A 22,834-nucleotide genomic window follows, 5' to 3' on the forward strand; every position below is an offset into this window, starting at 1 on the left:
AATTGTTAAATCAATACAATGTCATATTAGTGGAAAATTGACTATCACAATTTCCCTGAGTGCAAGTTGACATCCTGAAATGGTCCAAAAATCTAGAGAGAAAGAAATGATGATTGCACTTACAGTGATATAAAACAAAAGCAACACATCCTCACATTTGAGAAGCAATGAGCTAAAATGACCTTCTATTCAATTGGTAATTATTTTTCTGTCAATTGAGTAATGGATTAATTGTTCTGCAACACAGATCTGTGATACACAAAGATCGTAATCCCAAATCATGCAGGTCCTTTATATTGCATCTGCTTGTGTAGCAGCCTTTAATATGCAAACTAATGTAAAGACAATGAACGCAAGGCTTGAAATGAACACTGCACACCATGAAAATATTGTTATATAGTTATATTTAATAGATGTATGAGTTACACTACCATGTAAATCCACCTAATTATTATCAAACTGATCATTTGGCACCATGTGGACCTTGTACCTCACGTGCAGTCGAGCTGCTGCATAGTCTAACCAAAGATCATCTAGAAAAGCAGACCATATCTCGGTAACGTTTTCATTGACGATAATAGGTCGATTGGTATAAGGAAATATGGGCAGAGTGAGAGCTCTCTGCTCAGACAAGCGTGAGGACAAGCAAAGTCATTGAGTGGAAATGTCTCCGTTTTCAAAGTCGTTGACAATGACAAGCAGGAGAGTATTTGCAGCATGTGTACGGCATCACTCTTCTCTGACAAGTACGTGTAGAGCTGGAATTATGGTCTTGACTGAAATGTTTTTGTATCGGTGCTGTAACTGCAACACACTTGGTGCTAATGTAGCCTACAAGCTAACTATCTACTCACAGTAGCTAGCTGCCATATGTTAGCCCCATCCCGAACCAGGATGCTGTAGGTCAGGTATGGTTGAATAGACTTCAGTACTTCTAGTACTAATTCAGATTCTAATAAAGTTGATCTGAGTCTGAATGTGAATACTAGTAGTAGTACTTAATTCAAGATTCAATAACTTCATGTCATTGTGAAAGCATAACGAAACTGCAGTTGCGTCAATGGTGTATTTGTATTTAAGACTTCACAGTTTTACAAAGAATAAGACAAGAATGAGATAAGAAATATAAAATATCAATGAAAGAAAGTACAGAATCTAAGCAATATAAGTACAAAATATAAGCAATATAAAGTATAAATACAGTTAACGATAAATACAACAAAATACAACTAACGAGGGTGCAAAGCATCCGCAGCAAAAGTGCAGTAAAGGTGCGGTGGAGTGATGGTGTATTGGGGTGTTGAATGACTTGTGTGGTTGGTGTAGAAATACTGCACAGTTAGTAAATATTGCACGTGCCCCAATGATGGCAGCATATCAGTCTTATTAGACTGAGGAGGTGTCTGAGTTCAATAGTGCTACAGCTTATGGAAAGAAGCTGTTTTTCACTTTATTTGTGTGTGTGCAGATTGATCTGTAGCGGCTGCTTGATAGTAGGAACTTAAACAGATGTTGTCCAAGCAATGCTAACTGCAAGTCTGTGTGCAGGTATTTAAGATTCAAGAACTTTTCTGCACCCTTAACTCTTTTGGATACGTGTCACCACCAAGCAGCACTTTTCTTTCTACAAATGTATTTTGCTTAAAAGCTAAAGTTCTAAGAGCTTTCATAATCATCTGACAAACTTGAAATTGCATTTAAATAGGTGCAGGCGGGTAGATTTTCTTAAAGCTGAATTCAGTGTTGTAGCTCTTAAAGGATATAAAGGAAAGTCAGTTTACTTATAAACGAGAACACATTGAATTGCCAGATTTTTTTTTAATGCAGTTTGGCATTAAGTCATATACAACAGAACCTTGCAGGCCTCAAGGTTAATTGTTATGTTTCACTGGTAATGTTGCCTATGTTTTATCATCCTCACCTTGGAAAGCACTTTGCGCTTATTGCTTGACAAGTCCTCTATAAATAAAATTGTTATTTTTATATTATTTGATAATCCTGTCCATCTGCGTTTCTGTCTAGCTGAACTTATTGAAAACATGGATAAGAAAGCAACCTGGGACCGCTTCTACACTGAGAGCAGCAGCAAGACAAGCACCTTCAAGAACTTTGAGTGGTTCTTTGGCTTTGATTCTGTCCGAGACTTTATTATGCCCCTTTTACAGGCCAAGTCCCATCCAGATGCTCTACTCCAAGTCCTGGACATGGGCTGTGGCACTTCTGCTATGGGGCCTTGTATTTACAGACACTCTTCTCTCCCTGTCCGGGTCACATGTGCTGACATTTCCCCCATAGCTGTGCGACTCATGCAGGAACACGTCCGAGCCAAAGCCATCCACCCTCACAATTGTTCTTCACAGCTGGAGTTTGTAGAGCTGGACTGCACACAGCTGCACAAGCACTATGGTTCTAGCAGCTTGGACCTTATAGTTGACAAGGGCACCACAGATGCCTTGTTGAGGTCTAAGGAAGGGAAAGGGAAGGCCGGCCTGGTGCTGAAGCAGTGTTTAAAGGTGTTGCGGAGCTCAGGGTCCCTGCTCCAGTTCTCTGATGAGGACCCTGACTCCAGGCTGCTGTGGCTGGAGACTGAGGCACAGGAGCGGGGCGTGATGGCAGCAGACGTAGGGGTGCAGGAAGTTGGGGAATTAAGAGGAGTGTGTTACTACTGCTACCAAGTGACTCCTCGCCCTGTTGTACAGCAGTAACTCTCTGCCTCTGGAATATCACAATGTTAAGTGTGAAGTAAATCATGATTGTAAAAATGGATTTGTGTTTCGTTTTCTTCTCAATCGAACAGCATTGCCATTTTATTCTTTGAGCTGAACTTGGTGCACATTACTTGTTAACCACTGCCATCTAGTGGCCAGCAGTTGGTATTTTTTGAACACTTCAAAATGCTGCAAATACAGAAGACTCAACAAGCCGATACAGGAACATCACGAGTTGTACACAACAATAGGGGATCAGGAGGCACTAAAAACAGATGTACAGGTCTCAACATGTGATTTTCTAAAGCCATACTTGTCATTGAGAAACTGTCATACTTATTTGTAATTTTATTTATTTAAATCTTATTAAATCAATTCATTTGACCATGTCTTGAACCAAAATAATGAATTAGCTAGCAAGCGTTGGTAGAACACAAACACATAGCTGAATAATTAAAGGCAAGTAATGTATGTTGCTTTAACGTTTCTGCTAGATATTGACATGCCCATCAAGATACAACATTTAATTTTTTTAATTTGAATTTTTATTTCAGTGGATGTAATCAGGGATTTTGCTGCTGTGTCAAGACTGATTTTTTTCTTTGATCAATTGGTTACCCTCAAGTCTCCTCTCCTTTCAGTTGATTAAATACCAGAATCCCTCACACAGCAGAAAGAATGATACCTTAGTCTCCAAATGGTGGGGGGTGTTGTGTGGTATAGCTGCAGTAAATTCATTAATATTTTAAATCTCCATCTGTCTTAAGCTGCACATTGTATGAATGAGCTCTTAAACACATATTCACAGTTTATACATAGAAATCATTTAATGTGAGTTTGAGTGTAAATTCTTTCTAGGCTCGACTTTCGCCTGCTTTCAGAATGTTTGCAAGCTCAATAGCCTTCAGCATTTTGTCAGAATAATTCACTATGTACAGATCACATCATGCTTTTACAATGCTTTTAATGGTATTATGAAAAGGGAACAAGAAAAGGTCTGATTTAACATACACCATTTGAGTGTGTGTGTTTCCTTATATTATTTCTCCTGACAAAGTGACACTTGATCTATTTAATATCACACATGCACACACGAATGAAAGAATATCAAGCCTGAAGCAGCGTACCAAGTGAAGCTGACTGAGTAATACAGTATAATACAGTGCAAAGAATCATACAGGATTCACCGTCATCGTGCACTACAAAACAGCTTATTCTAAAACAAGCTGAAGAAGGTCACAGGCTCCTCTCCATCCTCTTCCTCCAGCTGGGAGCCCTTACAGAAAGGTGGAGGGATGAGCTGTTGAGGGTCCACTAGTCCAATGACATTGTTGAAGAAGCTGAAGGTGAAAAAAAAAAAAAAACAAACACAAATGATGAAACCGTTTGGACAAAAACACTTGTCGAGGCTTATCCCCTTTACTGCGACCAGGAACACAGAGGCTCTACTAATGCTGAATTTCCAGTGTTTTCTAAAATACTGTCAGTATGAGAGGTTTTGAAAAGTCTTGAAAAAAGCATTTTTTCCTGTTTGGTATAAGTATGTCCTACCATTGAGTGTTTTATGTGTATATACTTCAGATCATACCTAATAATCTTGTTGAATATGGAGAAGTTTCCTCATTCCTAGCAAAAGTTATAGAGGGACACACATTCTTGAGGGCCAAATCATTGTCTGCCAGTATATGTATCCCTTTCCAACAATCCACACATTTTGTCCAGGTGTCCACGTCCAGGACACGTGATTCCTTTGTCATTGATAATGGGGCAATAATAATAAGTAAGGCTGTAAGTCAATAAATGTATTGTCAGCATTTCAGCTGGCTAATTTGATTTGACTATTAACTAAATCACTGTAAGAGGATGGAAACTTCTCCACATTCGCCATGTTATTAGGTATGAAACAGTTGATGGTAGGGCAGAGACTGTGCATTGTAGAGGGAGTTACATATTTTGATAGACTGCACATTCAGCCTGGTAGAACAAGTACTTTAATGGCTCTGTGTTATGACAAGCATTATATAAATGCAATACATTGTTATCATGATGATTATTATTACTTACCCTTTAAAGAGGGGGGATTCAGAATATTTACAGCAAATTCAATCATTTGCAATGGAAAAGTGGATTACAGGAACAAAATATTGTTTACAATGCTGCATTTAGTTTAATGTACACTTCAAGTCAAGTAGATTTAACTGAGGTGAGCAATGTGTTAAAATGATTACAGTGATCTTGATTGATTATAGTATCTACTCTCACATGTATATGAATATACTTACATTTTAATTACAAAACATTGAAATAAAGCATGTTTGGATCTAGCTTTCAAACAGTTATACAGGAAGTAACGTACTACGTGGTACATTATAACATTGTCCAATTATAGGAGGATAAAGATGTGATTGCCTTGTTTTTTAGTAGACATTCTCAATCCAGTGCAATGAATGATACGAAGTTCAATAACACATACAGAAGAATAAACTACAATACTAAAACGATGAATTGAACAATCCACATGTTGCTATTTTTCATTTACTTAAGTGAAATCGAAATGTAGTAATGAGCCACCTTGGCTGAATGCATGCGCGCTCCCGCGGTCAGGGGCACACCTGTCAGATGCTAAGTACCTGCAGGACACTAGTGTTGTCTGTCAAAGCTTGTATTTTCCATGCTGGTATGTGAACCTGACTTTATATTTACTGCTGTGATATCAAGAGTGTGAAAGCTCCAGTTAAAGCAGCATATTTCTGCATTGATAACATTATAGAAAATAGAAAATATGAGTAGTATGTAGTATGTAGTAATAGAGTAGTATGTAGTATGTTTAAGAGGACTACTGAATATGCACTTAGGTATGCAAGATATATGGTGTTGTGCTGTTATTCAGTTCACAATTTAATGTCAAAGAGAAACACACAATTTCATGGTTAGAAGGTTTAATAATCATAATTCATAGTTAAAAAGCTAAAAATAATTCATGACTGGTGTTAAAAGGGATTAAATATTCCATACAAAGAAATGCTGTACAGTTAAAAATAATTCATGGGTTTAATCACTACTGTGTTCCAGTAGCATTTTGAGAATTTTGATGTGATATTCATTATAGCCATAGAGGATTGGAATTTCATGACTCAATATAGTAAAAGCCTTGTTTTTACACAGGCTAGGTTTTGAGATTCCCTGGTTGGACCAAGATCACTTTTTGCCCCAAGGAGGAGACCACCGAGCACAACAAATGAACAAAGTTGAACTTAAATGAATGGACTAAAGGAATCCTGAACTCTGTTACACTTCAGAGATATTTTCTTCCATTGCAAGTGAAATGTGTTAAGTAAACAGTTTCATGGGATTTAGGTTATGTGTTCAAACTGTGAAGCACTGTTCACAGTTCATTGTTACACTCAATGCTTTAATTATGGTATCCATTGGTTAATTAACACTAGAATGTCGGTTTAGAGAGGAAACTTATTTTTTTTGTTTTCTACAGAAGTCTTTAATATATTTGAAGTTGAAGGTACCCTCTGGCTCCAGTTGCTTACTGTGTCTGTCATTCTGTCTTTCAACTCCTACGGATTTAGATACTGGTCCTGAATATATTTGAGTACTCTGTGAACACTAGATGGATTAGATAGATTTTTTGTTGTGTATGCACTAACCTGGTCACCACCCATCCACTTTTGTTGGTATGAAACAGAGTGCTGACAGGAATACATCCAAACTCAGTGACAGTGCTCATGTACTTGGCTGCTGAAAACAGAAGTGGATCACGAGGAAGTTGAAGCAGCACAACCAGACAAGCAGGTTCATGAGCATAAAAACAAGGGCAGCGATTAGATTGATGAATCAGGGAAAGTCATGTGCTACCATACACCACATGACTTTGTGCAGTTTTTCTGTCTTAATATCCCCTAGTCTAGTTTCCTCTTACCTGTTCCATTCTTCATCTGGAGATCCCCCGCCCAGGTGTTGACCAGGATACCCTGCCCTGGGCCAGAGGAGCTGCCCAATACAACCTGGCCAAGCAGGTAAGCATCCTGTGGTATCGCCAGTGGGTGGAAGTCTACACTCAGTGGCTTCTTGTGACACGTGTGTCTCCTGTAGTTGATCTTATACATAACACCCTGCAGGACACAATGGCATTATACAATTCAATTAATTTATGTTGTATATGACATTTCTTAATGCAGATATCATTGCTTTGTTTTCATTACCAGATTGAAGAGTAGCAGTGCATCAAAACGGAAGGTCCGATTTTTATAAGATCCAAACTCTCTGATGCGGAAGCGCTTTCCCAGTGCGTCATAGCTGTACTTGGCGTAGGCTGTCAGCTTCTCGCTTTGAGTAGACTTTAAGAGGGACAACATTTTTTTACTGACAATCATTTTTTGAGTTTTGTGACCATATTAGTCCAAATTAGACTATTTTGAACAACAATAATTGAGTAAATTATCAATGGTGAATGAAACCTTTCAAATGTAATCAGTCAGAGAATTCAGTTTACACAGCAGCATAATTACTTATTTAAAACGTTTAAGACATACCACAGAAAGGCTACCAGTCAGCAGTGGTGGGGATCCTGTCAAAATGTTAAAAAGTGGGATTAATCTAAATAAAGTTATATCACATCTGTGCTAAACTGGTAAATTAGTCACTATATACTCCTCATACTGCTGAAACAAAAACAGATCAGCACCATCAGTATTCATACTGTAGCAAGTGAACTGCTGGGATTGGAGGCATCCTGCTGAAAAAACTTGAACATCTGTGTTGTACTTACTGCATGGTTGTGGTCTCTGAGCGAGGCAGCCCACTGACAGGCACACAAACAGAACAAGGACTTTCATGCTTTCTGATGGCGGATACACTTTCTTCTGCACAGAGAAACAAACATTCTTCTGCTTATGAGTGCTCACTTCCTTAAAAATAAGCTGGTGAGGCTCCCAGTCTGCATCCGCTGCCAGGTTTTCTTTGATTCGTCCTTTTATCTCTACCAGATTTTTTTTTACACAGGTCAGTAGTTTCCTCTCATTTTCTTCCCGTTCAGTTCAAATAATGTTTAATAATGTAATTGTCATGTACAAGTTACCCTAGCTACCTTGTGAGGCTTTAATGCTTTTTACATTACTTCATTCTTTCAAAGGTACACTACAGTAATAGAAAATTGGTGTCCAAAAACCTACACAATGAAAAAACATCATTAAATTGTTTGTTGATCAAAGCCAGCATGATAGACTGGTCATTTGTTATGCTACCATTGTTTGAATCTAAATAACAATAGGTGATTTACTTAATTACATATGGAGGGAGGAGAATATGAAGTGAACAGCACCAAAAGGAAAGAAAAAAGAACAGATTTATATGTTGTGCAATCGTGTTGTTGGACATAAAGGATGAGGAAATAAAATGAAGATTTTTGTGATGATGATTGTGGGGATATAGTGCAGAAGCTGCCCTTCTTCACTTCTTTCACTTAGTCTCGTGACCAGAGATCAACCCCATATCCATAAAATATGACTTGTTGCTCAGGACTCCTCTTGCTGTGTCTGTCCTTTTGTTTAAAGGTTTGCTGCACCAAAATCTTTGTACAGTATCACATAAGAAAATCATTATTCATCGAAAAGATTATTTTTTAACCAGGTTTTGTATGATTAAAAATCGACTTTTGTTTGTTCGAAAAATCATTAAATGATAATGCCATATTAATTAATGTGTCTTTTGTTGATAGACAGTTCGCAATCAATATTATGAAAGGTTTAATTTCTGTGAACTCTCAAATTCCTCGGGGGTGCTTGTGTGCACAGCAGCACAATGATAATTTGAGCTCCTCTTCTATGAAATGAAATAAAGGGGGTTTTGTAGTTTCATTATTATTTTGCATTTGAGCTAATATAACCTGAAAAAAAGTCACCCAACATTCATTTATTTAAAACTGCATTGACTTTATTTTCAGTAGAGCAACCTGAAAAAACAACCTTGACATATTATCACTTTATAAAGGTGAAAGCAAAGAATTATCTATCAACACATGTAGCAGAGAGCGAGTAACAACTGGAGGCCACAAAAATGAACCAATGCACTTTAAGATGCTAAAAGACGCTCTGTAGAGCTGAAGGAAACTGCAGAGAACTGCAGAATCGAGTGATAATCCTTGAGTTCATCATTCTGAGCGAGCTCTTCCACATTACACATAGTCATTTAAACCATTGCCAATATAAAAATATTCATCAGTGCTGCTATAGGTTTAAGTAAGACATATTACAGTATGTGTCTATGTAAAATTCTGCTGAATTTCAACCCAAGATGCTTTAAGTTACATGTTTGTAGCAGGAGCAAGTGAGATGTATGCTACATACCAAAGCTATGATTTAGTAGCACCACTCAAAAATCTCAAATTAGAGACAGTTAAAGAAAGTCCTCAATGCTTGTTACGGAACAAGTGGAAGAAGTCTACTGGCTCCTCATCAGCCTTCATCTCTGTGTCCAGGCAGAAGTCTGGAGGGTTGAGCTGACCAGGGTCCGAAATCCCAATGACGTTGTTGAAGAAGCTATTGAGCAGAAAGACAGTGATATAACAATGACTTGGCCACATGCAATTATTTTAGATTTTCTGGTTTCTTGGAACTTTTTTGTAGCGCAACAACATGTGCACAAATTTGATGGTTGAATGGTTTGTAAAGCTAAATTATGAAATATATACTGTACTGTTCTGTCTTAATGAGAGCTTACCTTGTCATCATCCATCCAAACTGGACAGTGTGGTACATAGTGCTGACAGGAATGCATCCAAATTCAGTGACTGTGCTCATGTACTTTCCTGGAGGGTCAAAGGTGAAAGTGAACATGTTCATAAAGTGGGATGGAGACAGATAAGATACTCTTTATCTACTCTACCATTACATGGTCTCTCACCTGTTTCGCCGTGCAGATCTCCTGTCCACGTGTTGACCAGGAGTCCTTGTCCGGGTCCAGACGAGCTGCCCAGAATAGCCTGGCCCAATAGAGATGCATCTTTTGGGATGGCCATAGGATGGAAGACTCCCTTCAGAGGCCTTTTGCTGCATGTGTGGTTATTCTCAAAAATGTCATACATGGTACCCTGATGGACAGAAAGTCATGGGATGAAGATAACTATTGTTAATAGATTGATTAATTTTTGCATCGAACTTTTACACTTAAATATGATAATAACAATTCACAATGAGCACTGTGTATAGGCAAAATCCAAATTTTATATATTCAGGGTGTCTTTCAGCATGTAAACATATGCAAGACAATATAACTTGCAGAAAAAGTGCTTTTTAAATGCTTTTTAAAAAACACTGTACAATAACTGTAGAAATAAGTGGAAATTAAATATTAAAATTACTTCAACATCTGTTGTCATGTTACATGCCTATCTAAGCATTTATATATGTGCATTCATCTAACTACTTGCACCTGAATATACATTATATATTTTGTCCAACACAGTCAGATAAATGCAGTTATTGGGAATTTCATCCCCCACAAAAAATATGGTTTTGTTGATGTGATAACAAAAGGACCACACCTCATATAATTGTTTGCTAGGTCCACATAAAATATGTAATCCTATCATTTTTGAGCAGGCAGATTTGGAGTCAAAGAAAAGAAAACTCTCATCCCCTCAGCTAAGTCAGCAAAGGCAACTGTAACTATTGCTCCATTATATCTGTTACTACTGGTGTACATCTTAAATGTTGTCTCATTGTGAGGAGTGAGAAGCCTATGCTGGAAACAACCCTTGAAATCAAAGACAAAAAATCTGAATCAGAGTTCATATTTATACTCGTCTTTTCATTAAAATATTAGAAATTCTATATAAATTGAGTATAAACTTCTGTAGGAATAATTAATCTGAAGCAGATATCTGTGCATCTATAATTTGCTTGTACTTTCCAGCATTGGTTAGGAGGGACTGCACTCTAAAATCAATATTAGGTATGCCCATGTCATTGCTTTGGTCACCTCTCTAAAGAGCAGAAGAACGTCTTGAGTAAATGACTTATTCTGGTAAGTCCCCAGTTCCCTGAGTCGTACTCGTTGTCCCAGTGCATCATACAGGTACTGCGCATAAGCCCACAGCTTTTCATTCTGTGTGGACTGGACAAAGATGATGTGAGTTAGCTTATATCTTCCCTTTACACATATTGTAATTGTGCTTAGTCATTATGCTCTGTTCCTGCTTTCATGCTCACACTCACCACAGTGAGGGCTCCACTCAGAAGAGGAGGACTTCCTGTGATATGGAAGAAGATATGTAAAATGATTACACTGTATTATTTCACAAAAGTACACATTTGGCAGAGTAAATTAGCTTTAAATAGCAAACCTGATCACTGTGCAAGGCAGCAAATGGAAAACATTGTTAATATAATTATCCTTGAGAATTGAGAAAGCATGAAATTAGGACAATAACAATTAAACTTCAAATGATTTTCCTCATATATCTGTTATTTTACTTACTGCATGGATGAGGCTTCTGGGCCAGGCAGCCTGCCAGTAAGCACATTAAAACCACTAAGAGTCTCATATTTTAGGATCCCACGTTGCAGTTCTCTGGGAGCTCCAAACAGTCTGGTGTGTGAGAGGGAAGTCACTTCTTTATAAACACTGTTACTAGGCTCCAGGAGAAAGTCCTGCTGCCAGGTTATGTTAAACCCCATCAGCCTTATGAAAAACAATGACGTCATACGTGTTATCAGGCTCACATCAAGCTGAAAGGGCATAAAAGTCAATATATCTTCCTACAAATTACACCTGCTCCACTTTGTGTGCACTGTATAACTGGTTAATATTTAATGGAGGAGCTAATTGTACAGCAGATTGTGTTTATATTTGTAAAGAAATATTGTATCCATACAAGTTTTACAACCAACCCTAAAACATATTAACCTAAAATACATGATGCAGTATATTCAACTGTGCTAGAAATGAATACACAAAAGAATACATTACCTCCCATGCTCAGGAAAGTTCAGTTTTTCACATTTTTAATGAAGTGCATATAGATGAGTGGCTGTAAGACCCGTGCACAGTGGGTCAGGGGTAAAGAATGTTGTTTGTGTTCACAAAAGAAGGTGGCTAGTAAAGCCAGGACTGGATTTTGGCAGAATGAAGTGGAGGCTCATGGGTGCTTTTAGTGACATCACTGTCATATGATTTGAAGGTGTGACACTGCTGACACCTGACTGGAATACCAGAACGTCATGCAAATCTTCTTGCCTTGCTGGTTTTGATATGTTCAGCATGGTTTATTTAATAACAGTATTATGCTATACATTCACAATAACAGGGTTTCTTAATTCCTGTGATTCAATATTTTATATTTCAACACTGTGCAAAACTAAGCTAAGCTTCAAATATTGCAATTGACTTGTACAGTCAATTTTGAGGTAACACACCCCAGCCAGTTTTATAAATAACAAGGACATAATCATTTTTCAATAAGTCTACTGTATGATTACTGTCCTTTATCATCAGTAATTAAGTAAAACACAGATTACATTAATCTAGGAATGTTTTCAAAATCAATTGTCAAGTGAAGTCAATTTTATTTGTATAGCCCAATATCACAAATCACAAATTTGCCTACAATCTGTACAGCAATACAACATCCTCTGTCCTTAGACCTTCCATTCAAGTAAGGTAAAACTCCCTAAAAAATCCTTTTTTAAGGAGTTTTACCTTAACCCTTTAATGGGGAAAAAATGGAAGACACCTCAGGAAGAGCAACAGAGGAGGGATCCCTCTCCCAGGAGAGACAGTCAATAGATGTTGGGTGTACAGAATAGAACACAAATTACACAAATACAGCATGGACAAACAGGATGACAAAACTATAATGGATTTATGAAGAATGTGATCAAGAGGACGCTGAGCAGTTTCCAGGTGCCACCAAATGGAGTAGGACCTGAGCCATGTGACCTCCATCACCATGGAGACCTGGAAAGAGGACAGACTACACATGCACACAGAAAGAGAGTGACACAACAGTGTCTTACAGTGTCTTTGCTATTTTGTGATGCACCAAATTAATCCAAAAATACAATTTCTTGAATAAAAAAGGCTTTATCTCATTCATTTGCAACCTGTTTACATTTTATACACTTTTTTTATATTACCAATGTTGGCATGTGTACAAGGTTACTTCTCTGTTAGTTATTGAAGTAATAATTAGTGGAAACATTTATTTGTGTAAGTTGAATATGTGGGTGTTAACAGCAGCAATGAAAAGACTAATCTAAACAATGCTGCTGATGGAAACACATCATTTGTCAATCTGTCAGGTGATTCCTACACTGACGATCCAGTTAGACAACAATCCAGCCATGTGGAGACACCGAGAACAAATGTCAAACATGTCAGTAACAAAATAACACAAGTATTTTATATTATACAATGCAGTGGAGAGTAACTACTCAAACAGAAATACAATTTAGCTTGTGTTACAGATCACCTGTCTATAACCTCTCTACCCACAACCATCAGATATGATAATTTAAATAGCACATAAGTTTAAATATTTAGCACCACAGATAGAATTTAGTTAATCTACATTCATAATTCTCTTAAATGAAATTCAACTGGTGTCTGCATACATCGCACACCGATTTGTAAACACCAGTATTGAGCAGAAAAGATAATCCAGTTGAGAAAACTTTCACATTTTACAGCTTTAAAATGTAAAACCACACAAAGCGACCCCTATGACTATTAAACCAAAGAACAAAATTATACTGCTATGTTTTGTTTCTAAGTCTTCTAAGATTAGGTATCTGAAAAAAATCAACAACAATAATAATAATATGATACAATAAATATTTCCAATTTAAATCAGTGAGTTAATATTATTATGAAATACAGTACATTGATTCTAACAAAACAAAAGTACATTTAAGCCTAAATATGTAAACCCTTGTATCAAAGGCTCTAAGATTTGGGAACACAAACACACACATATCAAGACACTCAACACAGCAACTTTTTCTGAGGAAGAACATGTGGCTGTCAGACCACTGGACATAGTTTAAGCAGCTGGCAAATGCCATTGCACTCCGGTCCATGTTGCTCTTCCAGGAAGTACCTGATGCCCCTGTCAGCAAAGTTGGAGGGGCCTTTGGGGATCTTGGTGGAGTGGATCTGGGGGTCAGTGAGGTAGGTCAGCCCTTTGCCATTGGCTGTCACCCACCCTGTGGAGAAAAGGAAAATGATGCTCACACCTATGAACAAACTCATATAGATATATACTTTCAGGTAGAAAGGAGTGCCACCTTCCCTAAATGACAAGAATGCACCATAGGTCTGTGGTGGTTATAGTGATCAGTTATACACACGCACCTTGCAGGTCTACAACAACTTCCTGGCAGTCAGAGAACAAGTAGGTGAAGTGTCCAAAGGCAAGACCATATTCTGTGGCCTGGAAACTCTTGTCCTTCTTTCCAGTGTTGTTGGTCAGTTTGACAAAGTCTCCAAGCATGAAGGGCTCAACAGTTACACATCCCACTATCTCATTTCCATTCATAATCTATTCACAGGTACAGAAAACAAGATGGGAATTAGGAAATATTTAAATCCTGTACTCATACATAACTCATTAATATTGCTGCAACACTAGAGTTATGTGTATTTGTGTAGTCTAATTTTCTTCTGTAATCCACTGACTTTATTATGTCTCTACAGATGATTAAATGTGGTGGTAGCAAGTAATCTGTCAGTGCTTAAAATAAACTATAGTAAATGCAGTTAAACTATATGGTGTTTATCTTCAGGTGTGTTATCTAGGCTGAATGGTAAATTTAATTAAATTTATAGCTTGCTTTGCACTTTGCAAGTTCTTTTTTGTCTAATTCATTAAGGGGAGAGCAGAGATGATTAGGAGAATATATACCGCTAAGCTATTATTTGTATTGTAATTTCACATGTTCCCTTTTTAACAGCTCCTAGTACAATCTAGGCTAATAACCAACAGGATGTTGGCTCTAGTACTGTCACAAGACAGTAGACAGTTTTCAGCTGTGAACTGACAGCTGGAGGGTGTACTGTGGTATTAAATTTGAATCTGAACTAAAGCTGCTCCAAGGCCGCTGCAGGCAATCCTGCACTCTGCTGTCTCTGAAGTCTCTGAAGGGGTCCTATTAAAGTAGTCTTTATCAGTTAAGTAATTTTAATTTTAACATCTCCCATTTCTGCTCTCTCCAAATGAAGGAAACTTTTATGTTTTTATGTTTGGCATGTGATTCACCAATAATGCTTCAGAGGGGATGAAGAAGATCTGAGCCATGACTTCCTTGTCGTAGAGGCTCTTATTGAATTCAGTCACATAGTACTGGGCTGTCATCTGTCTTTCCACGTCTTTCAGGTGAAATTGGATCTGCTTTGGCTTCAAGTAATCTTTTCCCACATAACTAGGGATATAGATATACACACAAAGTCAGACATAAAGTTATCATGTTCAGGTTAGAGTGTGCCTTGTATGTGTAGCTGTGTACCTGCTTAACCTCTCCTCCTGGTGTAAAAACTGCACCCATATGGCAGCCCTCTGCTTGCCCTGCAGCCCCATTGGCTCTCCGATGTAAACACAGGTCTCCCTGGCTGTCCACAGGCCTGTGGCTTTGGAGAACTTTAAATGAAGGGCACCTAGCAGAGATGACGGTCAGAAATTAGCAGACAGGTACAATGAATCTGCTCTGTCCAGAAAAAATTGAGCCAGAGGAACAGCAAGACTCAGGGTGTACAGCTACACTACTGGCTCTATGAGGTGGGTATAATGTTTACCATTGTCACCATCTAGCATGTTGAACATAGAGTGTTAACATTTGCTAACTAGCACTAAACAGCAATGCCAATAGTTTTGTAGGTATTTGGTCATAAATTAAATTATTGGGAAACTTGAAATTTTGACCCGATTTGGTCCTAGAGTAAAAATCAGGGGATCAACATAGTCAGTAGGCTTCATCCTCATCCATCCATGAATGTCTGTACAATATATAATAGCAATCCATCCAGTAGTTGTTGAAATATTTCAGTCTGGACCAGTGATGGACCAACCGACCAACATTACCATCCCTAGAGCTACATTGCTAGTGTGGCTAAAAACATGTATTGACTTTGAAGACAAATTTCAACAACTATGGGAATTCAAACTTACTATAGGCCATTCTGTGTTTCTTGAGTTTGAACTGTGTCTTCTCACTGTGCAATCTCTTCAGCAGACATTCATGGCAAACTCCTGCCAGAAAGCTGTGGTAATCCTGCTGTGACAAGAAATACTCTCTCTCAGGAGCAACATCACCGACAGTGCTGTGCTTACAGCAGCTGTAGCACAAAGGGTTCTTCCTCTGAGGGACATTCACTTCTTCTGTACAAGTGACCTCATTGCACGGGTGTCCACTTGGATTCATCTCCAGCATCTCGATTGAGCTCTCTGTGGAGGTTTCAGTGGAGGCACACTGTTCTGGGACAAATTGAGCAATGTTTGAGTGTGGGGTTGTTAAAGAGTTGTTGGTAGGTGGTTTTTCAGTAACAGAGTCATTCTGAGTGTTCACATTAAGGCTCTCCAGAGGTTGAGGCTTGGAAGAGTGGTTTGTGTGCATGGGACCTGTATCACTGGTTTCAGAATCAAGTGTTTCCATGAGAAAGAAGCTCCCATCTGACTCTGTTGACTTGCTCCTTTGGCCAGTTCCTGCTTTTGCGAAGCCAGTTGCCTGAGGTTTTCTGTTTGTGGGAGAGTTAAGGTCAACTGAGATTTTCTCCCACGATGACTCAGAACTGAAACTGTCACTGAGAGAGCTGGAGGATGTTCTGAGAGTAAGTTTGGATAAGGATTGTGCTGCTCCTTCAGCTACTGAAGGTTTCAGTGACACACCAACACTATCAGTCATCCAATCATCCTCACTACCCAGTGTCTCTATTGCAGCTTCTAGCACTTCAAACTTGTCTAAATCACTGCTTGCATTAGAGGAGGAAGTGGCAAGTACTGCAGGTCCCAGGACTGTACAGGAAGTGACACTAGAGGTACAACCTTGTAAATCTCGCTTCTGGTTTTTATCAGTAAATTCTAGCATGCTGTCTGACTTGTCATCATCAACCTCAGTGGTCGGACAGCTCAGATTGCTCCCATACGCTACAATGGCGATGCTCCCTGTGTAGCCACTGCTGCTGGGCCGAGGAGACCCTGAACTATTCAAGGAGAAGTTCTGCCATGAAGAGCCAAGGTTATCTGTGCTTCCAAGAGTGCTGCACAGATCAGACTTTTGAAGTGGATTCAAAGCAGTTGAATTTGAAACTCTCTGTTGTGGCTCCTTTCCTTTGGGTGCATCCTTTGACACTTTGCAGGCTTCAGTGCTGCAGTCAGTGTTGAGTGTACCAATGGTCGTCCCCAGTGCAGTTATACATAGCCTTGGTCCATCTATTTCCTCTTTAGCCCCCTTACAGTGTGTGTTGGTGGTCTCACACAGTGATGCATGATACTTCTGAAATCTCTGCATCACCTTTGAGAAACCTTCTAAAGTGAAATTAGCCGATCTGTCTCTGATGTTTCTGTAGCTGTCAGGGATATAAGATCCCTTGTCTGAATTAAGGAATGGCTCCACTCGCAACAGAAGCTTGACATGGGCAATCAGACGCAGGATTTCAGCACAAAGGCTATCTTTGTCTTGGGTATCTGCATGGCAGTAATCATAAAAGTGCGATAAAGCTTTTTGGCAAGCTTGTGTTGCCTGCACCACAACCTCTGAAGGAGTGCCAAGCCATTTGTGAGTGACAGCGAGAGAATATGCAGCCTTGAGGAAGGTGTGAAGCTCCTGCCTGCTGGTGACAAGCTCGCCCTCTGCTTTGGTGAGTAGACCGATTGCAAATGCCTCTCTGGCCTGCAGGAGGAATGACTGCCTTTCAGTGGAAGGACACTCCAAGGAGAAACTGTATGATAAAAAGCAGGTTCCTTGAGTTGCCTGGAGAGAAAGAGGAGTCTATCAGAGAGAGGCTGACAAAGAATGAAAGCTGTACCTTCACAAGATATTTCAGTTGGATCTGTTCTCTCATTAGCTACCTAACTGTTGCTACTGTCACACTACCAAAGAGTTTTGAATGTATTGTTGGACATCTGCCCTGGAGGTAGTGACTTTTTTACAGTTATTGGAATCTATCATCCCCAATTCACAAATTGTGAGGCCTTCAAAGAAATTGCCAAATTAATATCATCCCATGTTAATTCTGAGGTATTTTGGGTGATTTGAATTTAGATTGGCTTTCAAAAGACTCCGCCAGACTACAAGAACTTTGCTTAGAGCTTAATCTACAGTTAATTTCTAGTCCTACACAGCCAAACAAATCAAATAATTTTAAATCAACCCTGATATGTCTTATATTAACAAACAATCCACTTAAGTTCCTCACTAGCGCAGTTTTTGCTCAAGACATCAGTGACCATTGCCCAATTAGTCAAATACTCGAAACCTCCGGTCTAACACCATAGTAAAGAAAAGGCAAAGCGAGCAAACAATTTCTTTTTTTAATGATTTGTGTCACTCTGATCTTGAAAAAACTGAAAACATTTCTGACTCTGACCTAGTTTTTAATAATTTTAACACAATTTTTAACAACGTACTTAATAAACATGTAACTTATTAAAATTTAAAACATTCACACCATTCTAATCCTTGGTTCTCCCCAAACATTTCCAAAGCTCTTATTTTCAGAGATGCTGCTTGGAAGACAGCCAAAACTACCAATCATCCAACTGACGGGCAGAATTTCAGGCACCAATGACATAACTTTCTCAGACTTATTAGAAAAGCCTAATCTGACTTCTACTTGTCCTTGCTTGCAAATACCTCTGGTAACGCAAGTGAATTTTGGAAAATGATCACTTCCTTGAAAATAATTCCCCTGCCTCACTGCCCCCTTAAATCTGCTTTGATTCATTTCATCTGGCAATATGTTTAACAAACAGTTCACTACTACTACCTTTAGTGCTGGCTCTCCATCTGCAGGTTCTTCACCAAACTCTCACTCCACTCTGGCAATAAATTTTCTTTTATATCAGTAAGCCAAGGTGAGGTGTACAGTAAACTGGTGACTTTAAACCCTAACAAATCTAAGAGTGATACCAGACTTACTTTTAAGACTCATGTGGAACACCCATCAAGCAAACTGAGGGTCAAAATTGGATTTTTGTATAGAAACAAATCATGTTTCTGTTCTGCTACTTGAAAGACCACTGTGCAATCTACAATCTACAAAACTGCAACAGATTATAGTATATAAGCATGCTTCTCCCTCCACCTTAAAGCCTCTTGACTCAATGTATCACAGTGTACTGTGCTTCATCACAGGAGATACATTTCTCACTCACCATTGCATCTTATATAAAAAGGTGGGATGGTCCTCCTTAACAAACAGAGGGGAGCAGCATTGTATGTTGTTTATTCGTAAGGCTTTACTCCAAAAATGCCCAATTATCTCTGCTCTCTGGTTACATTTAAATACATTCCCTTCAATATCAGGACATTTTAACATTAGCTGTGTGTCTTGTTCACACTGAACTTGGAAAAAGTGGTTTCAAATACTATGCTGTGTACAAATGGAATGAAATCCCAAAAATATGAAGGTACACTCTCTTATTTCACTTGAACATTTTAAAAGGTTGTACTTATGTACTTGCAGTCACACTTGTAATTGCTTTTCTTAATTTTGAAAAATGTATAATGTGCGTCTGTGAATTACATGTGCGTCTGTCTATGTTTAAACTGTATGTTTATTTTTGTACACAGGTCTGTCTTGAAAAACAGATCCTGATCTCAATGAGACTACCTGATTAAATAAAGGATTAAAAATAAACTAAACTTGTCTCTGTTGTGAAACTGTGACTTTATTGATTCATGTCTATTGCAGATCACTGTGAGTGGTGCCAGAGACCGGTAAATAGAACAACTTACCACATGGGTCAACACATAGAGGGAAGTGTACTGGCTGTACACCACTGCCATTTTAGCTGCCTCGGCCGCTAAAAGAAGACGATGACTCCTGTCCCCAAGTAAAGACTGCTCCAAACAATCAGATACAAATAGACAAGAAATTATACAAAGCCAATGATATACAAAGCAACTTTATATTAGTTAGACTTACCCAATCTTTGTCTGCATTAGACTTGAAAGCATGGAAGTCTTTATCATTCATAGACACCAATATGTTGGCCAGTATACCAAGGGAAGTTCCAATGCCCTATAAAATATACAAATATGTAGAGCAAAAATTTATAACAGCATGTAAACTAGGCCATGCATGTTTACAAGCTCATGATGCCACTGAGGAAAATATTGTGGTTGTGTCTGCGCTACCTTTTTATCAGGTTGAGGTAGTGCATAGTAACCAACCAAAGAAGCCCAGATTAGCTCTGCAGCCTCCAGCCACAAGCCTGAAAGAGCCCACAAAGATAGTAGATTAGTCATAATATCAGTGTATGATGGCATCAGTAGAATTAACTATTTTTTCATTTAGGAAAATAATATCTTACCTAGCTTTTGCAAAATCATTCCACGCACTTGAACACTAACAGCCTGCACAAGAGCCCTGTCACTCTCAGAGTGGTACACCCAACAACCTGTAAATTAAAAGAAGGTTTTGCTGTTTATACAGTACAATGATCATTAAAGACAACTGAGATAGCAATGATCTTACCTGTTGCCCCACTATTGTTAATCAGACTGCTCAGTATGTATTCTGCCTTCTGCAGTTTGCCTGTGTGGAAGATGATGATTATGTTCACATTTATCCAACTCTGTATAAGCTAATCAATCATCAATACCTCTGCAATGTAAATGTGTAATAATGAAAAAGTAATGAAAGGCTTTTCACATGTAATTTCCATGTTATGAATTTGCATCGATCACTATGATTTCCCAAAACAGTGATTCGGATGATATATGAAGTATTACTCATCCTTTTACTTTTGTTCAGTGCCAGTGGCTTCCCATAAGACTAAGAATAAAATAAAGTACTATCATTTCCTTTTAGAAGCAGTCCCATATGGTCAACCCCATCCCTCCACCACACTGTACCAGAGTTAAGGTAGACCCTGGCCTGTCGTATAACCAGCTGAGGGGCCACAGGGGTGTCAGGATGGCATCTGTGGAGCAGCTTGGTGATCTTCAGCAGCCGACTGGACTCGTCTGTCCAGTAGAGGAATCGGTCCACTAAGAAGACCACCGCCAGTGCCATGTGTGCATCCTGAGCCATGATGGATGCCTTCAGAACAGCCTGGCAACACAACAAACATGTTTATTTTGTACTGGGAAAGTGCCTGTAAATTATTTTTAAATTCAGTGACACTAAAATATGCTCACATAGGAAATTATAACTACAAACTTGCTGTGTAATTATTACCAGTAGCTGAGGTAGGTGCTTGCTGATGAGGTCACTAAGGTTGGTCTTGTCATTGGCACTGACTGACTGCTTGTACTGCCACTTCTCAGGCACGAAAGGCCACTTCATCTCCATGGCCTCCTGCAGGAGAGACGCCAGCTCTGCACACAGCAGGTCTACAGGAAATAAGAGTAAGTAAGTGGGATTTCTAAAATTTAGCAAAACTGTGTACAAAGATTAATGGACCTCAAAGGCCCAAGTCTGAATAAACTGGACAATACTTAAAACTTAACTTTAAACGTTTTTGTAGGAGGGAATAATTTGGATTAAACTACACCAGAAAAACTTTCTACATTGGGAAGGCAAATTTACTGGGTTATACTGAGTTTAGGGGGGAGATTTATGATGAACACTGTTTCAGCTTGCCCCACTGAAAAGCACTTGCTCAATAAAAGCAAATCACCTCAAATGCATGCCAACTCTGCTCTGAAAATGGATTCACTGACCATTTGTTAAGCATGGCTTTGTCCCTCATTCTCAACACAAAGCATGTGTGTGAAGCTTATGTGAGCGTACAGTAATTCCACCACCAAATCTCTGATCCTCACCCAAATCCAAATCTAGGTTTCTCCCATAGAATGGTTTCGCCAAGGCCTACATGTAAATTGACTCAATAGCACCATCTTGTGTCTGACCTCTGCAGCTGCAGTAGTTCAGCCTCTCTGCCTCATTGGACTGTGTTGAGTGTTCAGCTGCTTTTGCTGCTCTGAGGCAGTCCTCCAGTAAATCCCCCACCTCCTGACTGTCCATTCTGGTAAACAGATGCCGATGTAGTTGCCTGGGATGAAAGGATTTCCTCCTTTCTTGGCCTCTTCACCCCTCTTCCTACAATAGTGATTCAAGAAGGGGAATCCCAAAGGCTGATCATACTGATGTTGAGAAAGGATTGCACAATCAGGGTCTGTTTGTAAATTTCAACATCTGAAAAATTCAACAATTAAATGAATCACACCCAAATTTCAAGTAAATTAACAAATAATTCATTTTTTCAATTAAAATCTACGTGATTTCCTATAATTTTATGGACAGTACAACTTTGTTGATACGAATATAGGCCTACTCATGAAACAATGTCTTAGGCAATGAAGACTCGGTTTATAGTCTTAAAAGAGGTTTATAATGTGTCTGTTAACATTTGAGATTAGTGACCTACTGTACGTAAGTCAGTCTTGACCATAAAAACGCACAATATTGTGGTTGTGATTGATGACGTTGTATAGGACGCTATTTAAATAACAGATCTATAAATATACCAAACACATAATGTGCTGTAATTAATATAACAATGCAAAATCAGTCATCGAATAGATGACAACAAGAGTCATTATGGAAGTTACTGTTGTATTTGAGGACACTTTTAGAATAATGAATTGAGTTAAATAATACCTTACAAGATAAACACTTTTGTTAGAAAGTCCGACATATGAAACACAGTTTTTATAATACAGATAGCCTACACTAATTCAACAGTACTAACCGTAACCCCAGGTTCTCTGCGTCTTCCTGGTAGGGCAGGACTGTGAGATGTTGCTTTCATAAGCAGTCGGAAATATCGCAATTCCAATTTCAAAGCATTTTGGCACGCCTACCCACAGACAACAAGGCAGGTCAGATTGAACCACCGGTCTGTACTGAATCTCTTACTAAGGAAGGGAAAGGGGGTTTTATAGCAACCACTTTTA

General features: G+C 38.7%; 4 protein-coding genes across 7 annotated transcripts; 1 reads left to right on the forward strand and 3 right to left on the reverse strand.

The window, feature by feature from the left end:
- The first annotated feature begins 586 nt into the window (after window positions 1-586).
- cskmt (citrate synthase lysine methyltransferase) lies at window positions 587-3,047 on the forward strand. Its single transcript, XM_044341380.1, has 2 exons — window positions 587-746; window positions 2,023-3,047. The coding sequence occupies exons 1-2, from the start codon at window positions 665-667 to the stop codon at window positions 2,703-2,705; spliced, it is 765 nt and encodes a 254-aa protein (XP_044197315.1). The 5' UTR covers window positions 587-664; the 3' UTR covers window positions 2,706-3,047.
- Window positions 3,048-3,652: 605 nt separating this feature from the next.
- epdl1 (ependymin-like 1) lies at window positions 3,653-7,665 on the reverse strand. Of its 2 annotated transcripts, none has more exons than XM_044341383.1 (6): window positions 7,489-7,665; window positions 7,253-7,287; window positions 6,923-7,057; window positions 6,640-6,832; window positions 6,368-6,455; window positions 3,653-4,048 (listed from the first exon to the last, which is right to left on the reverse strand). In XM_044341383.1, the coding sequence occupies exons 1-6, from the start codon at window positions 7,553-7,555 to the stop codon at window positions 3,925-3,927; spliced, it is 642 nt and encodes a 213-aa protein (XP_044197318.1). In that variant the 5' UTR covers window positions 7,556-7,665; the 3' UTR covers window positions 3,653-3,924. The 2 variants fall into 2 exon arrangements, with proteins under 2 accessions (XP_044197318.1, XP_044197317.1); XM_044341382.1 differs by having other exon boundaries at window positions 6,368-6,458; window positions 7,489-7,661.
- Window positions 7,666-8,629: 964 nt separating this feature from the next.
- Window positions 8,630-11,801, reverse strand: LOC122973675 (ependymin-2-like). Of its 2 annotated transcripts, none has more exons than XM_044341384.1 (7): window positions 11,688-11,801; window positions 11,196-11,306; window positions 10,934-10,968; window positions 10,698-10,832; window positions 9,621-9,807; window positions 9,438-9,525; window positions 8,630-9,256 (listed from the first exon to the last, which is right to left on the reverse strand). In XM_044341384.1, exons 2-7 carry the CDS (start codon window positions 11,260-11,262, stop codon window positions 9,127-9,129), a joined length of 642 nt encoding a protein of 213 aa, XP_044197319.1. In that variant the 5' UTR covers window positions 11,263-11,306; window positions 11,688-11,801; the 3' UTR covers window positions 8,630-9,126. The 2 variants fall into 2 exon arrangements, with proteins under 2 accessions (XP_044197319.1, XP_044197320.1); XM_044341385.1 differs by having other exon boundaries at window positions 11,196-11,399; window positions 11,688-11,793.
- A 639-nt stretch (window positions 11,802-12,440) lies between these two features.
- alpk1 (alpha-kinase 1) lies at window positions 12,441-22,676 on the reverse strand. Of its 2 annotated transcripts, none has more exons than XM_044342439.1 (14): window positions 22,630-22,676; window positions 21,788-21,977; window positions 21,114-21,268; window positions 20,789-20,987; window positions 20,409-20,468; window positions 20,245-20,331; window positions 20,069-20,145; window positions 19,857-19,952; window positions 19,667-19,771; window positions 15,880-17,680; window positions 15,221-15,368; window positions 14,974-15,136; window positions 14,070-14,256; window positions 12,441-13,921 (listed from the first exon to the last, which is right to left on the reverse strand). In XM_044342439.1, the coding sequence occupies exons 2-14, from the start codon at window positions 21,900-21,902 to the stop codon at window positions 13,740-13,742; spliced, it is 3,375 nt and encodes a 1,124-aa protein (XP_044198374.1). In that variant the 5' UTR covers window positions 21,903-21,977; window positions 22,630-22,676; the 3' UTR covers window positions 12,441-13,739. The 2 variants fall into 2 exon arrangements, with proteins under 2 accessions (XP_044198374.1, XP_044198373.1); XM_044342438.1 differs by having other exon boundaries at window positions 21,788-22,021; window positions 22,630-22,661.
- Window positions 22,677-22,834: the final 158 nt, after the last annotated feature.

Source organism: Thunnus albacares, chromosome 22 (assembly GCF_914725855.1).
Source record: "Thunnus albacares chromosome 22, fThuAlb1.1, whole genome shotgun sequence".
Lineage (NCBI taxonomy): Eukaryota > Metazoa > Chordata > Actinopteri > Scombriformes > Scombridae > Thunnus > Thunnus albacares.

Excerpts from the sequence above, each read along its gene's own strand:
- cskmt (XM_044341380.1), top strand. The coding sequence starts at position 665 with ATGTCTCCGTTTTCAAAGTCGTTGACAATGACAAGCAGGAGAGTATTT. Across the intron at positions 747-2,022 it reads GCATCACTCTTCTCTGACAA|CTGAACTTATTGAAAACATG; the intron begins GTACGTGTAGAG and ends GTTTCTGTCTAG.
- epdl1 (XM_044341382.1), bottom strand. The coding sequence starts at position 7,555 with ATGAAAGTCCTTGTTCTGTTTGTGTGCCTGTCAGTGGGCTGCCTCGCT. Across the intron at positions 7,058-7,252 it reads TGACTGGTAGCCTTTCTGTG|TCTACTCAAAGCGAGAAGCT; the intron begins GTATGTCTTAAA and ends TCCCTCTTAAAG. Across the intron at positions 4,049-6,367 it reads AGTGGATGGGTGGTGACCAG|CTTCTTCAACAATGTCATTG; the intron begins GTTAGTGCATAC and ends TTTCACCTTCAG.
- LOC122973675 (XM_044341384.1), bottom strand. The coding sequence starts at position 11,262 with ATGAGACTCTTAGTGGTTTTAATGTGCTTACTGGCAGGCTGCCTGGCC. Across the intron at positions 9,808-10,697 it reads TTCTTCTGCTCTTTAGAGAG|GGTACCATGTATGACATTTT; the intron begins GTGACCAAAGCA and ends TCTGTCCATCAG. Across the intron at positions 9,526-9,620 it reads AGATCTGCACGGCGAAACAG|GAAAGTACATGAGCACAGTC; the intron begins GTGAGAGACCAT and ends TTGACCCTCCAG.
- alpk1 (XM_044342439.1), bottom strand. The coding sequence starts at position 21,902 with ATGGACAGTCAGGAGGTGGGGGATTTACTGGAGGACTGCCTCAGAGCA. Across the intron at positions 20,332-20,408 it reads TAACAATAGTGGGGCAACAG|GTTGTTGGGTGTACCACTCT; the intron begins GTAAGATCATTG and ends TTTAATTTACAG. Across the intron at positions 17,681-19,666 it reads TCTATGTGTTGACCCATGTG|GCAACTCAAGGAACCTGCTT; the intron begins GTAAGTTGTTCT and ends CTTTCTCTCCAG.